General features: G+C 35.8%; 1 protein-coding gene across 6 annotated transcripts in view; it reads right to left on the bottom strand.

Moving 5' to 3' along the window:
- The window catches only part of MEIOB (meiosis specific with OB-fold), a 119,716-nt gene that overhangs the window by 29,090 nt on the left and 74,000 nt on the right, over nt 1–16,626 (bottom strand). For all 6 annotated transcript variants that reach the window (XM_072599597.1, XM_072599630.1, XM_072599605.1 and 3 more), the window contains exons 5-6: nt 9,027–9,099; nt 5,583–5,778 (exon numbers count right to left, since the gene is read on the bottom strand). In XM_072599597.1, the coding sequence (XP_072455698.1) occupies nt 5,583–5,778; nt 9,027–9,099 (269 nt within the window). The remainder of the gene's footprint in view (nt 1–5,582; nt 5,779–9,026; nt 9,100–16,626) is intronic.

Below are 16,626 nucleotides of genomic sequence, written 5' to 3'. Positions count from 1 at the left end.
TTCTAATCTTTAAGGAATTATTTTCTTCAGTGAGATTTTGGATCTCCTTTTCCATCAGGCCAATTCTACATTTTAGGGCATGCTTTCCCTCATTGGCCTTTTGGATCTCTTTTGCCATTTGGGTTATTCTATTTTTTAAAGTGCTACTTTCTTCAGCATTTTTGGGGGTCTCCTTTAGCAAGCAGTTGACTCATTTTTCATGATTTTCTTGTATCACTCTCATTTCTCTTCCCAATTTTTGCTCTACTTCTCTTACTTGATTTTTGAAATCCTTTTTGAGCTCTTCCATGGCCTGAGACCAATTCATATTTTTCTTGGAAGCTTTGGATGGAGGAGCTTTGACTTTATTTTCTTCTGTTTGCCTGCTTTGGTCTTCCTTGTCACCAAAGAAGATTCTGTAGTCTGATTCTTTTTCCAGTTTTTGCTCATTTCCCCAGTCATTTACTTAACTTTTGAGCTCTTTGTCAAGGTAGTTAGTTCTCTGCTTCCAGTGGGGATGGGCAGTGTACTGTCAGCCACTTGATCCCCCCAAAATCTGTGGGCCTAGAGCTCCAGAAACAGTGGCTACAGCTGCCTCTCCTGCTGCTGTGGTTGCTACAGGTTCCTCCGCCCCCTCCCTCCTCTGCTGCCCTGGGACTGGACACTGGGACTGGGGCTGGACCACTCTACTCTCCCACACTAGTCCTACAGGCTTTTTCCACTGACCTTCCAATTTATCCTCAGCATTTTGGGGTCATGAAGTCTGGAAACCACCACAGGTGTGAGAGATTCAGTCTCCCCAAGGCTTATTGAGGTCCCCTCTGTGCACTTGTGGCCTACACTGGATTGCTCACTGCCCCTAAAGTGGTGCGATAGACACTTCCCAGCGACCTTCCAGACTGTCTTGGCCTGGAGATTTGCTTCACTTAGTCATTCTATGGGTTCTGCAGCTCCAGAATTTGTTTAGAGCCATTTTTTACAGGTATTTGGCTGGGCTTGGGGGCAGCACTCTAGAAAGTACATGCTGTTACTCTGCCATTTTGGCCCCTCCCCACCAAATTAAAAACAAGTATCCCTTGTAACAAACAAGATAATTCAGGAAAACGAACCTGTACACTGGCTGTGTTTGAAAATATAGATCTCAGTCTGCCCTATGAGTAATCCATCTCTCCATCAGTTAGTGGTATCAAGCTTTGAAACTAACATGTTGAATTTACTATATTATTTTTAAAATTGTTGTACATAATTCAGTTTCAGGTACATTCCTCTTTGTATCTGGAAAACTCATGTTTGTTTATGATTGTCAAGTTCAGAATTACAAAAAAATTAAGATTTTAAATGAAAAAAAACCCATAATTGCTAAGTATAGGATTTTATATTTAGCCCTATCAAATTTCACCTCATTAAAAACAAACAAATTGGAGGAATTGTAAAGGAGATACTTTTCACAGTTTGGATAGGGGAAGAGTTTTTGACTAGATAAGTCAAAGCATTACTATATCATAAAAGAAGAAAAAACAGCCAATTTTAAGTACATATAACTAAAATTTGTATGAGCAAAATCAATGCAGTTAAAACTAAGAGGGAAAGCTAACTCAAAAATCTTGTAGCAAACTTCACTGACAAAGACTGACATACAAGACATAAAAGAAATTGGTCCAAATATAGAATGAGAACAAAAGCTATTTCCCAATAGATAAGTAGTCAAAAGATATGAATAAGAAGTCCTCAAAAGAAAAAATACCAACCACAACTCCAAAAGACCAACGATAAATCATGTTTTAGAGCTGACGCAGAATTAAACATACATATCAACAGCCATATGAAAAATGGCTCAAGTCACTAGTAAGAGAAGTACAAATTAAAACAACTCTGAAGTTGTACCTCACGTTAGCAAATTGGAAAGTTGAAAAAAAAAAAAAAGGAAAATGGCAGTTGCTGGAGAAGAGGTAGAAAACACTGTTGCTGTAGTTATGAATTGGTCCGATCATTCTGGGAAACAAATTTGGAACTATACCCCCATTAAACTGTGTAAATCCTTTGATCCAGTTATACCATTTGTTGTGGGTTGTTTCAGTCATGTCCAATTCTTCATGATCCCATTGGGGGTTATCTTGGCAGAGATAGTGGAGTAGCTTGCCATTTCCTTCTCCAGCTCATTTTACAAATGAGGAACCGAAGCAAGGAGGGTTAAGTGACTTGCTCAGCCTTACACAGCTGATAAATGTTCTGAGGCCAGATTTGAACTGAAGAAAATGAGTCTTTTTAATTCCAAGATCCGTGCTTGGAAGCCCAGCGCCACCTAGCTGCCAGTGATACCTCTACTAGGTTTATGTCCCAAAGAGATTTTACTTAGTATTTTACTTTTCCCCAGTTACATGTAAAAACAAATTTTAACATTTATTTTTAAAACTCTGAGTTCCAAATTCTCTTCCTTCTTCCTTACAGCCCTTCATTCAGAAGGCAAGCAATTCGATATTTTTTTTCCTTATTTGGCATTTTATTTTTCCCCAGTTACATGTAAAAACAATTTTTATCATTCATTTTTAAAACATTGAATCCCAAAGAGATCAAAGAAGGGGAATGCCTATCAATTAGGGAATGGCTGAACAAATGACGATACAGCAATGAAATAGAATACTATTGCCTATAAGAAATGGCAAAAGAGAGATTCAGAGAAAAGAGAAGACCTCTATGAACTGATGAACTGAGGAGAACAATTTGTATAATGATGTCATTTTAAAGAAAAACAATTCTGAAAGACAAGAACTTTGATCAATGCAATGACCAGCTACAACTCCAAAAGACCAATGATAAATCATGTTTTAGAGGTGCAGAATTAAACATACATCTTCAAGAATGGTCAATATGTAGATTTGCTTTGCTTGCCTATCTTTATTTGTTACAAGAGAAAGCTTTTTTGATCATGGGTGGAAGAGTTATAGAGAAGAAATAAGGAGTTAGTCACAGTGATGTTAGAAAAAAAGAAAAGAAAGAAAAAGATTATTTAAAAATACAAAGAACAGAGCATAAAATTCAGAGGGAGACACAGACAAGCAAGACTAGGGACCACCATGTTGAATTTGTTATTTACTTTTTAAAAAGTCAAGCTGTACATGGTGAAAATTTATGGCCTTGTAGTGTGATGTTTTTTTCTGTTCTTAGTATTTAGATATACTCATACTTACTAATATTTATCAAATTAATAATAGTAAAGACTATTTTAAAAAGAAAATCGGGATGATAGACAAACATCTTGAGTCCTGTTGTATCTCCTCCCTTTTCCACTATCATTCAGATATAACTGATATTGGATCAGCAGAAATATTTACTAGCTAGTTCATTACTTTCAGTTATAGTTTATCCAGAGTTGTTGATTTTTAATTTACTGAGCTTAAGTCAATGAGGTTGATTATTGTAATAGGCTCCAAATGGTATCTCTGCATAAAATCTCTCCAGTTTACAATCAGTCTTCCATCCAGCTACCAAACTGATTAGCACTGGCCTGATCTTATCACCCTTCTGATCAAGAAGCCTTAATGACTCCCCTTTGTTTTTAGGAAAAACACAAATTCCTCTCTGTACCAGTCAAATTCCTTCAGTATCTGGCTCCAGCCTAATTTTTCAGACTGATTCTATATTGTTCTTCCTTACCTGCTTTACACTCCAACCACTCTACTTGCTGTTCCTTATATATAACATTCCATTCTCAGGTCTCCATGCCTTTCCACAGGCTTAGAAGACTCCTCACCTCCTTCTCTTAGAACTGCTAGCTCCCTTCAAGGATCAGTTCAAGTGCCAACTTCTTTAAAAGGCCTTTCCTGATTCTCACAATTGATGGTATTCCCTCTATCCCCCATCTGAATGACTGTATATTTATTTTATATATGTCCTGTATATACTTACTTGTGGAAATTTTATCTTTCAGTAAAATGTAAGTTCCTTGAATATAGGGACTCACATTTTTACATTTACATCCACAGCACCTAGCACTGTAGGTGCTTAAAAGAGTATTTGTTGATTTATTAATAGATGGCGAGTAGGTGCTATTTATTATCTTCTCATTTGTTTTGAGTTTCAACCCCCTACTAACCACTTTTGATCTCTCTATCCAAGTTCCAAGATCATTATTAGGAAAGAAAATAGAAACAAAATAAGCTGGACATTTCTTCCTTCTCACTGCCATCTGTTTACCATACCAAGGAATAGTCTGCTTTCTTCCTTGATCCTCCTTGAGTGACAACATAGTTTTAAAAAAAAATCCCTTTCTGTTGTCCTATTTGTCTTGCCAGTCTCAGCTCATTCTAAGATTTAGAGCTTTTGACACTATTCTGCCACTCATTTGCATTCTTCCTCTATATCTGTAAATGTCTTAAAAATCTAAGTTGGTCAGTGTGTTCCCTATGCATCCAAAGTAGTCTCTTAAAAGGAATCTTTTTTTAATTACTCATTGGAATTATTTACTTTCATTGTTTCCTGACTGTCAAACAACAAGATCTTTAAAAGGTGGGATTCTGTAGCAGCCTAACCATAATATAATAAACTGCTTAATGTTTGTTGATTTATACTGCTTCCAGCAAATAAGCAATTCCAACTTTATGTAGAGCAACTGATAGCAGAAACTACTTTATAATTTTTAGACTGTCATTTTCAACAAGAACAAAATATCTATGTTCAACAGGTAGAGTAAAGTTCCTACAAATACAAGTCAGTAGATAGAGCTTCCTAGATTTGGAGTCATTCAGTGAATTTTGAAAGAGCCTGGGACTAGAAAACAGGAGACTTGGGATCTAGTACTGCCTTATTAGCAATGTGACTTTGGGCAACTCTTAATGTCTCTGAGCCTCAATTTCCTTATCTGTAAAAAAGAGATGATAATAATTACCCTACACTTAAAAATTATTATTAAGTTATTCTTATTCTTGTTCCTTTAACTCTTCTTCATGGGTTTTGTTTTGCAGATTTTTTCCATTTTTGTGGCTTTCTCTAAATAGTTTTAAATTTCACGATCTCCTTAAGTTGTGGTTATCAGAACTTAATACAACAATTTTTAGTAAAAGGTTGACTGATTCTGATATACTGTAGAAGAGGATCACATCTAAAGGATCACAGATTTCTCTAATGTTTCAATACTTTACAATAAAATGTTGGCCAAAGTGAACTAACACTGAGTTGTTAGCCCACTGCAAGCCAATAAGCAATGTTATTACCACTATCATGTATCTCAGAGTGACTCTGGAAATGTGTGCCATGATGTGTAACCAATTTCCTTATCTATTAACTGTCAGTGACTATTTTGGATCCATGTTCAAATGAAATTTATAAAAATCTCATATATATAAGCACATAACAATTATATGTATTACTATATTATACTTGGTATTCATGTGTAATTTATTTTGTTATTTGTTTACAAATAAAATATAAAATTTTTTCCATAACTGGGAATTTTTACCTTTTACCTAAATTGATTCAAGTGACTACTGATGAAAGTATGAAATAAGACTGAGGACAGAAATGACACATATTAGAAAAAAACAAATCAAATCATTGAAATTCCAGATTAAATTGACTTTACCTGCTATGGAGTCTTTTGAACTTACCGACCTTACTATTGCAAGCACATTAATAATTCTTCCATCAAGAGTCTGACCATTTGCAACAATATCACCTAGTGAATAGTAATCCTGAGAATCTTTTATGGGTAAATGCAACAAGGAAAGTAATTTAATGTCCACTTGATAGCTGGAGCAAACTCTGACCAGAGAATGATTCTCACTGAGCAATAGTTTATAGGAGCTGGATTGCAAAAATACACATACACACACATATCAAATGAGTTATTAGCAAGTTATTTTGCATAGAAAGATTTTGAAGTTAGTTTAACATTTCATAATTTAGTTAACTTTTGGGCATTTAAATTTATGACATGTTAATAAATACTTGACTTTTAAAGAAAATTGAAAACACTGAACAATAGTGCTAATTTTTGACTAAACATCCAAACAAAATATTCATTGAATATATATTATCTGCCCAGCCCACTGCTAGGCATTATCAGGAATTTTTTTTTTAAAGTATAATACACCAAGACAATATCAAAAGACACATGATAGAAAATGCTACATACACTCAGAGAAAGAATTGATGGAGTTTAAATGCAGATCAAAGCATACTATTTTCACTTACTTTTATTACATGATTGCACATGTATAATCTTGCTGTCTTGGGAAGGGGGGAGGAGAAGCAAGGATGAAGAAAAGTTTGAAACTCAAAATTTTTCAAAAAATGAATGTTGAAAATTGTATTTATATGTAACCAGAAAAATAAAATACTACTACCTTTTTTAAAAATAAAAAGTATAATACAAGTTCTAAGAAATTCATTTCAGGAGATATGCAAGTAAAAAGTTAAAACACTGACACATGACAGTATGTCTTAAGGCAGCATATAATTAAATGTCAAATAAATGGTACAAAAAATAAATGATATAGGAATTTAGAGGAGGGGGAGATCCCTATGGGTCCTTAATGAAGGAAGTAGAAATTGAATTTTACCTTGAAGGTAGATAGATAAAACAGGAATAAGGAATTCCATCTAAGGGAAATGATGCGAGAAAAGAAGCAACGGAAATTTGTTTAGACATTTGCAGTTCAATTCAATAAACAAACTCTTTGGATTAGATTGTTGGAGACAAAGTTGAAAAGGAAGGCTGGAAGGAAGATTATAAAAGGTTGTGAGTCCTCTAGTCACAAAAAGTTTTATGCACATTTATCAGTCAATTAATCAAAGAATGTTTAGCAAAGAATGCTAAAAAAGGGCTTTAGAAATCACGTAGTCTAATACCTTACTGAAAATTGATGAAAGTTCTGAGACAATCAAGTGATGAAAATAGTTTTTTAGGAGGATTAGTTCTGGCATAAGGTTTGAAGGATAGAGTACAGGATGTGAAGGATGGGAGTGAAGGATGGGAGAAACTGGGACTAAGGAGGCCAGCTTAGAGATAGTTGTAGTGTTAGATGTCCCATGACAAAGGTTAATATGTGGACATACTTTTATATTTTTTGTCTTTTTAAAAGTAAATTTATTTATTTTCAGTTTTCAACATTCATTCCCACAAAATTTTGAATTTCAAATTTTCTCCTTGTCTCCCTCCTACTTCTACCCCAGGACAGTTTGTATTCTGATTGCCCTTTCCTCCAATCTGCCCTCCCTTCTATCACTGCCCTCCACCCCCATCCCTTTCCCTTCTATTTTCCTGTAGGGTAAGACAGATTTCTATACTCCATTGCCGATACCTCTAACATTCGTTTTTAAAACTCTGAGTTTGTGGATATACTTTAAAAAATTAATTTAATATTTTTAGTGAACAAAAATCTCTCATCTACCTCTTACCCATCCTCAGTGAAAAAAGAAAGAAAAACACAACCCTTGTAATAAGTCAAGTACAACAAATTTCCACATTGGCCACATCCAAAAGATATATGTCTCAATCTGTATTGTGGGTATGCTTTTAAAGAAATTTTTCATATTATTACTTATAGGTTATGCCTACACAACGCCAACATAAAAGAATTCAAAATGAAAACTTAGTTAACCAATCTGTTTTGCTTCACCAATGAAAAAAAATTGGTTTGAGTGATTTTTTCAATGAATTATTAGCTAAATTGACCAATGAATTAAATCATAATGGAGCAACTTGGTTTGTTCTTATCATGTAATTTAAATTTCTTTAATATATTAATAATTTCAGGATTCAAAAAATACCTAATGAAAATATAAGTTATACATTTTAACTAAGAGGCAGCATGGCTCACTGAAAGAATATGGATAGGGAGCACTAGAATTTATTAGTTAAGGGGAAGCAGAGTGTGTGTGTGACATGGTCAAACTTGTGCTTTAGGAAGATTACTTTGACAATTCAGATCTTTTGGACCTCATACTTTTGTTAGCTATCTAACATACTGGTCCTGTAATATTGTGCGATATAGTTACCTATGTTGTTGTTGTTTAGTTGTGTCAGACTCTTTGTGACCCCATTTGGTTTTGTTTTTTTTTTTTGGCAAAGACAGCAGAGCAGTTTTGCCATTTCCCTCTCTGGCTCATACTATAGATGAGAAAACTGAGGCAAACAGTGACTTGCCCAGGGTCACACAGCTAGTAAGTGTCTGAGGTTAGATTTGAACTTAGGAAGATATCTTGATGATTCTAGGCCCCACACTTTATCCACTGTACTACCTATCTGCCCCTAGTTACCTAGTGTGGTCTTATTCTATACTGTACTATAATACTATTCTATACTGTACCATAATAAGTTCCCTGAAGGCAAAAACCATATCATAACTAACTTTGTCCCTCCCTACCCCCAACTTAGCGCTTGGCAAAGTGCTCTGCACACAATAGCTGCTTAATAAATGTTTATTTCATTTTGAATTGATAATATAAAGGCAATATTTATAAAGAGAAATAATGAATATAGATAAATATTTGAGACTGTAGAAACAGGACATTTAATATCTATTCTCTTTGAGATCCAAGCAATTTAAAGACAAAATGTTACAACACGATTGTCCTAACTAAAGCATAATGGTTGTTAGCATTAATGGGGATCCATATGCCATGCCTTGCAATTGATTATTGCAACCCACTATTCTTAAAACAAGATTGTTCCCTTCTTTCTTCAAAATCCTTCCTTAATACTAACTTCTCAAAAAAAGATGGAGAACTGAACTTCATACTGAAGCTTTGAGAAGAGGAATTTTTTTAAGATTTATTTTTCCTCCATGTTACTATCATTTCCAAAATATGAAAAGCTAAGAATCAGACTCATTTCTCCTAGGATAAATGCTATATTTTCTCTTTATAATGCAATACCAGTCATTGAATACTTATGTAAGCAATGAGGAGTTATATGTTGTAGTTATGTTGTATACGTTATAGTTTTCAAAATGAAGTGTACCATTTTGTGGCAATCTAATTCGACACTCAGACAATATTAGTCCTACTAATTGTACCAAAAAAGTCATAGTTCTCTGTCATGAATTTACCTTGGAGTTGTAGGATTGAATTTTTCTTCTTTTTCTATTTCCTTTGTCTGCACTAATGGATTTTCAATTATCACTAAAACACAGAGAAAAGTATGATATAATTTCAAAATAATAATAATTCTAACAAGGTAAAAGTCAAGTGATTTATAATGAAAAAGTATGGATATATATAGCGTAGTGAGTTTGAAATACCATTTTCCTCAAATTGCACAAATATGAACCTTTATACTTACAATTTTTGTAATTAAGTACTTCATAAGCATTGGTTTTTTTTTTTTTACAAAACTGTTTTATATGATTATGCAATCAAAATTTACAGCACAGATTTAATCTTATAGCAAATACCATTAAAAAGTGTGGGGGTCTCTATGATAATAAAACTAATACTCTGAGACGCAGTGTGCTAGAGTGAATGACTGGCTGGACTTGGAGTCAGGAAGACCTGGATTCAAGCCCTGACCTCTCATACATATTAGTTGTATAACTAGGCGCTAGTTACAACGTCTCAGTGTCCCATACAGTTGATGACCTACAGTGGCAGGAGTTTTCCATACTGATTAAATCACATATAAAGAAGAGAAACAACAAAAAAGTACTTTATATGTTCATAGCGCTTCACTATTTACAGAGTAGTTATCCCTACATTAACTTATCTGATCATAACAACTTTGTGAGGGAAGACCTGTGTTCTGGTTCTACCTATCACTAATTACTTAACTTTCAACCCCAGTTTCCCCATCAGTACAGTAGAGGTAACACCTGCACTATCTAGCTCATGGGGCTGTTGTAAAGATTAAATAAGACAATATGTAAAGGGCTTTGTAAACCATAAGATACTATCATTGTTGTTATTGTTGGCAGAGTAGAAATTACTATTCTGATTTCACAGATCAGAACATTGAGGCTAACAAAAATTAAAGCCACATGATTGGAAGTGGGACTAGAAATGGGACTATGTAAAAACTATTTCAAATCTTCTGAAGATAACATAATAGCTGACAGCTATGTGCTCTTATAAAAAATTACTTGGAGTCACTGTCAGAGACAGAGCAGTAGGCTGTTGGGATCAATGGCCTCACCCAGTAGCATTTTTTTTATGTCCATACCCAAATTAAGAACCAAGAGAAATACTACTTCAAGGACTGAACATTAAATTCCCTACAATAATCCTGTACAACTTTAAATACTTTCTTTGGTTATCATTCAATTAGCAGGCATACATAACAAGTGTATTTTCTTTATAGTATAATGGGAAAGAATGAGGAAAGCTGAACCGAGCCTTAACTAAGTTCTATATTCAACAAACATTCATTCAACAAAAATTTATTTAATTCCTATTACATACAGAAAACTGTGCTAAGTGCTAAATGATGTACAAAATTTGGATAAGACACAGTCCCTAGGTTCATGGAGTGTACAGACTAGAAGAGAAAATAATCCTCCAAGAACACAAAGATAGCATCCAAGAGTAGCAATCACTGCAGTTATCTCCTATGAGTTCTCCATTTAACCATCAAGAGATTAAACACAGAGCTTCCGAGACCTGGTACCCTTGATAATCCAACTCCATTGATCTTGCCCTAGGAGTTAAAGGTCAGATTGTACGGGGTTCCAGTAGGATTCATAGAGGTTGGGCTAGAGTAGAGATGGGCTTCTCTCTGGAACTAGTCAGTTTTGCCATTTGTTTTTCACTTCAGTTAGTAGCCTGGAGGAAGCAGACCTATGTCACTTTGGACAAAATCACTTAACCTCATCTGTTAAATGAGAAAGTTGTACCAAATCCATGAGCCTGTGAGTTCTAGGGTCAAGACTACTTAAATTAGTCACAATTCAATAACTATCAAGGCATGGCCTTGAGCAAGAAATAGAACAGCAAGAAATGGTAAGAACATTTCTGGAGTGGCTAGGTAGTACAGTAGATAGAATGCTAGACTTAGGGTCAGGAAAACCTTTCTCAGATGTTTTTTATCTATGTGACCTAAGCAAGTCATTTAAATTCTTTGGACTTACATCAATAAAATAGAAAGATTAGACTTGATGTCTAAAGTTACTTCTAGCTCTAAATCTATAATCCTATGCTTTTCTTTGGAACCAAGAGCTCCCAGGTAACGGATGTATATACATACTTCTACTGACTTTCTGAAAGCCAAGAGAAGGCAATAAATAACCTGATGGAGGAGAAAGAGTGCAGTGACAAGTCCTTCCTCCAAAAGAGGGAGTGGCTAAGGATGATCCAAAGCTTTCTTCCTATATCATCCCACCAAACTCTGCCTTTCTCCAAAGGGCTACAAAACTACCTCTCATTCCTTCAATTTCTTTCCACTTTTCCACAAGAAAATTACCATTCCTGTAAATTTTGCTGTTTCCCACCCCTTATTTTTGTGTATTATTAGTGTATATATATATTTGTTTCCGTTCAGTTGTTTCAGTCATGTCTGACTCTTTATGGCTCTATTTGGGGTTTTCTTGGCAGAGACAGTGATTTGCCATTTCCTTCTCCAGTTCATTTTACAGATGATGAAACTGAGATAAACAGGGTTAAGTGATTTGTCCAGGGTCACACACCTAGTAAGTGTCTGAGACCAGATTTGAATTTAGGAAGATGATTCTTGCTGACTCAAGACCCAGCACTCTATTCACTCTACCACCTAGCTGCCCCTTTTTTATTTTTATTTTTTTATTTTTTAATGTTTAACAATCACTGCCATACAATTGAGATTTTATCCCCTCCATACCTACCCCTCACTACCCCCCTCCCTCCCCATGACTGCATACAATTCTGTATAGGTTCTACATATATTTTCCTATTGAGTGTATTTTCACTATAGTCATGCTATGTAGTCAGACTAAAATAAATGAAAGAAATCATATAACAAATCAAAACATGATACACAAAAACTTACACATACACAAACATAATCTGCTACATTTTGCGAATGACTTCCATATTTCTTTCTCTGAGTGTGGAAGGCATTTTGCCTTGAGAACCACCATTGGGATTTTTTTTTTTTTAAGAAGTTCTTGCGTTATTACGAAATTCCAAGTCTACCAGAAAAAACTCTCGCACACTGTGGTCGTTGCTGTGCACAAAGTTCTCCTGGTTCTGCTCCTTTCACTCACCATCAGGTCATATAAGTCCTTCCAGGCCTCTCTCCCTTTTAACTTTTACACAGGGATACTAACTGAGAAGTTATAGGAAGAACAAAAGTAACAAAGGTTTTTCCCAGCTCCTGGGGGTAAACTCTAACCACCTTTACAGATGAGGAAACTGAGGCAGGCAGGTGAAGTGACTTGCCCAGAGTTGCACAGGTATTTAGTGTCTCAGGCCAGATTTAAACTCGGGTCTTCCTGATTCCATGTCTGGTGCTCTATCCTCTGCACCACCTAACTGCCCATACATATGTGTTTACTCACATATTACATATGTGTGTGTGTGCATATATATATAAGCTTTAGGGTAAAGTGGTTATTTAATAGATTATTATGAGGTATAGTGATAGGATTAGGGGTGAAACATTAAAGAAGAGACAAGAAAAAAGATGCCTTTATCCTTGTAACCCATGTTAAACCTGATTATTAACTGTTAGTTAAGCATAAGACAGAGCTTTCCTGATAGGCTCCAGTTACTTTCCAACATGAAGTCTTTGATGTCTGATGAAGGTTGACTTACATCCAAAGACTTTCCCACATTCATTACATTTATAGGGTCTTGTCCCTATAAGAATTCATCTATGATTACTAAAGGATGAGCTCTGGTTGAATGATTTCCCACATTCATTTTATTATGGGTTTTCTCTTCAGTATGAATTTGTAGATATTCAATAAAATATACACTCCTGTTGGAGACTCTTCCACATTCAATATGTATATAGGGTTTATAGTTAAAGTTTTCTGCTGCTATGTGATGAACTATTACAGAAATCTTTTCCAGATTTATCACACTCAGAGTTTCTCTCCAGTATGGATCCTGTGATATTTAGTAAGGTAAGAGCTAGAGTTGAAAGTTTTTTTATTTTATATTCACTATATTTATACGAGTTTCCCTGCAGTATGAATTATCTGATGTTGGGAATGGAGTCTACCTTGTCTGAAAACTTTCCCACATTTACATTTACAAGGTTTTCCCCCAGGATGGATTCTCTGATGTTGCACAAGGTATTAGCCATTATTGAAAATTTTCCTACATTCATTACATTTATATGGCTTCTCTGTAGTATGAATTCTTTGATGCTGTAAGTTGTACACCCCTACTGAAAGGCTTCTCACATTCATTGTACTCATAAAGATTCTCTCCTGTGTGAATTCTCTAATGAAGAGTGAGAAGTGTGATGTCATTGAAGATTTTCTCATATTCATTACATACATAGAGGTTTTTCTCCATTGTGTTCTCTGATATTGAATGAAATCTGAATGGTAACTAAAGACTTTTCCAGATTCATTATATTTAAAGGATTTCCCTGAGGAGATTTTATTTTTAATTATATCTAAATATTGTATAATGCTTTTCAAGTGTATCACAGTTACAGCAAAAATTTCTTATATGAACTCTTTTGTGTATGTAAGTAATGCTTCTGGACTAAAGTTTGTTATAAATATTAAGCACACAGTCTTTGTTTTTATTAGGAGGTGGTTGTTTTGGGGGTTTTTTGAGCAACTTTTATTTGCCTAAAATATCTTTTCTGGTTGCCCTGCTTTGTCCTAGGTTTCTCTCAATTTGGAGTAGTGGGGCCAAAATCAAATGAATCTTTCTAGGAATGATTTTTCCACAGAAATGCTCAACTGTGGAGCTGAAATCTTGGTTTCAGGTACAGTTTTCCCATTTGAACTTGTGTTTCCTGGAGCTTCTCTCTCTTGGATCCATTGGCATTTCTTCTTTCTCTAGATGGGAAATAATCTTTGATTTAGAAATCAACAAAGAAAAAGTAGGTACCTATAATTTTCCAAGAGCACATCCCCATATGAGTCACTCTGACTTAGGTCCACTTCTCTCCACCCCTTCTAGGTAAAGTTCATGCTCACATTCTTGAATGATACTGTTTCTGATGCTTGGCTCTCAGGAACACAGATCTCATTGCATCGTCCTTTTAAGCTCTCATCTTAGGAAAAGGTGTTGTGCTGAGTTTGGAAAGCAACATTCTCAAGCATTTGGGACAAATTGTCTATCAGGACTACTGCTTTCTCACTGTTCTTTGGATGCTGGAACTTCACCCAAATCTTAACCATCTTGGACAAAATGGTCAACGTGTTCCTTTGTATGAATCTCGAGTCTTAGTCACTTGAATACAGAGCTCCTGGAACCAGCTCTTAATCTCCCTTGGTCCATTCATTTCTGGACACTAAAACAATCTGAAGCTCTGATAAGAGACCTTGAGGTCAGATGTCCTTCTTAGGATGACTTTGTTTTCTCTGTGGATTCACTCTCTGATCCTGCTTAATTTATATGGAATTGGGTACATCAAAGAGACCTACCCTCTAGCTTTGAGACATTATTTTTCTAGATGGGGAGCCCATTGGTATGGAACCCTCCTTATTTGTGGAGGTGAAATCCCTGCTCCATGTGAGGGTGAGGGACTGGGTAGAGTTAGCGATAAGCAAGACAGCTAAGCCTTCACCAGTACCCCTGTGGTACTCTCTGAAGGTCAATACTCTTCTAAACTCTTCAAACTTCAAGAGTTTTTAAGTGGCAAATTGCTCCAGGCTTTTCTGGCTTCCAGCTACAAGAAAGAAGATAGAACTGACTAACACTATTTCAGACTGCTGAAGGAAGAAGACTCTGGGAAGACATATGAGGAGGTAGAAGTCTCCATCGTATCTTTATCCAACTTGCTCCTCTACAGACTTTGGGGGATTTCCCTTTAAAAGAGATTAAGGACACTCTCTAATGGTTGAGCTCATTTGTCTTGCTCCCAATGGAAGAACTCTTTCATTCTATATTGTCTGGTATATATTCTTCTATGTACATGTTCTCTGATTTCTGTTTTACTAAGATTTGGATGAATGGGTTTCCTTGCTATTTTCCATGTGTGTATATTGTAGAACTGGTATTTGGTGGGAAAGGGGTCACACCTTGGATATAGAACTTAGGGGTCTCCTTCCTCCAATAAGAATAATAATGTCTAAGTGATCAGAACTTAGATGAAACCTGATCATACTTCCTAGATGAACCATATTTAAGGGACTAGAGAGATATAATTTTAGCTTTCTCCCATGCCCACTCTCTCCTGAGGACAGCAGAGCAGCCTCTGGCCCCAAACTTTCTGCTTCCTCTCCTGGCAGAGATGAATTTCTCCCTTGCAGAAGGATGGGAGGAGAAGAGGCTAGCAATATCTATCTTATCTCCCTTTCACACACACTATGATAAGCCCTCACCATAGGTGGACATTACTACCCATATGAGATTCACTCTTGTTACATGTATGTTCACTGAGTGGGGGGGCAGTCCGGACCTTTTCAGGCTTAGGCTACAGCCCCAGCAAGGAATCCTGGGTATGAGTTGTCCAGATTAGATGAATGATAGGCACGAAGAGCCTGGAAAAAAAATAGCTATCTCCCAATGGCACCTGGAGGGCTATATGCATTCACATTCTTAACTCTACACACTACACTGCCACAGCTAGAGATATCAAACTACAATTTCCAGAATCTTGCAGGCTGTATTTCGTTTCTAGGAGGATCTAAGGATTCTAGTTTTCCATAAGTTCTACTTCCTAGCTTTCCAAATTTTCTTTCTGCTATGATCTAGAGATCTGGTGGTTATTTTCCTACAGCTTTACCTTACATTTCCCTAGCTCAACCTTAAACAACATCCTAGCCATTGGTCTAAAGCAAATCATGTCATAAAAGAAGACAAGTTAAAAGCTTTCCTACCATGTGTAAAGCTTTTTAAGAGGGGGCAGTTGTGGCTAGAGGGGGAAGCCTTTGTGAATATTCATAACATTCTGTATTTCAGTAAAAAAAAAAAAAGACTACTTGGATGCTAGCATCAGTTCCCCTGTAGTACTGAAGACTCATTATGGCCACGATGGAGGTTTCTGTAAAGATGATACTTAGGTGTGATATGCAGGTGGGGCTAAGGAGGGAATAGTTGAGAAGCAAGACTTGTGTGGAAGTGGGGTTAGAATTGTAGTGCATGTCTAAAGAAGATGATACCAATGGATGGAAACTACAAGGAAGTAAATTTTGTCTCAATATAGAGAAAAACTTCCTCATAATAATAATAGCTAGCATTTACGCAGTGCTCAAGCCTTATCTCATTTGATCCTTGAAACAAGAGGTAGGTATTATTATTCCCATTTGCAGAGAAGGAAACTGAAGCTGAGAGGGTTTTTAAATTAAATAACTTAGAGTCACTTTAAAGTACAATGGGCTATCTTTTATAGGTAGTGAGTTTCCTGTCCTAGGAGTTGTTTACTCAGGCACTAGAAGACCACCTGCTAGGCAGTTAGGGATGTGGTAGAGTGGATACATATTTCAGGTAAGGGTCAAACTTGGATAATTTCTGAAATCTCTTAAAATTCTGAGGTCCTATGATAAGGAACTGCTAATTCTCAGTTTACATGTTTTAGGTTAATTATTTGACTTATGTAATATTTGACTTGAT

This window comes from Notamacropus eugenii, chromosome 1 (assembly GCF_028372415.1).
Source record: "Notamacropus eugenii isolate mMacEug1 chromosome 1, mMacEug1.pri_v2, whole genome shotgun sequence".
In the NCBI taxonomy this organism is placed as follows: Eukaryota; Metazoa; Chordata; class Mammalia; order Diprotodontia; family Macropodidae; genus Notamacropus; species Notamacropus eugenii.
This window is presented reverse-complemented; position numbering and strand designations above follow the sequence as displayed.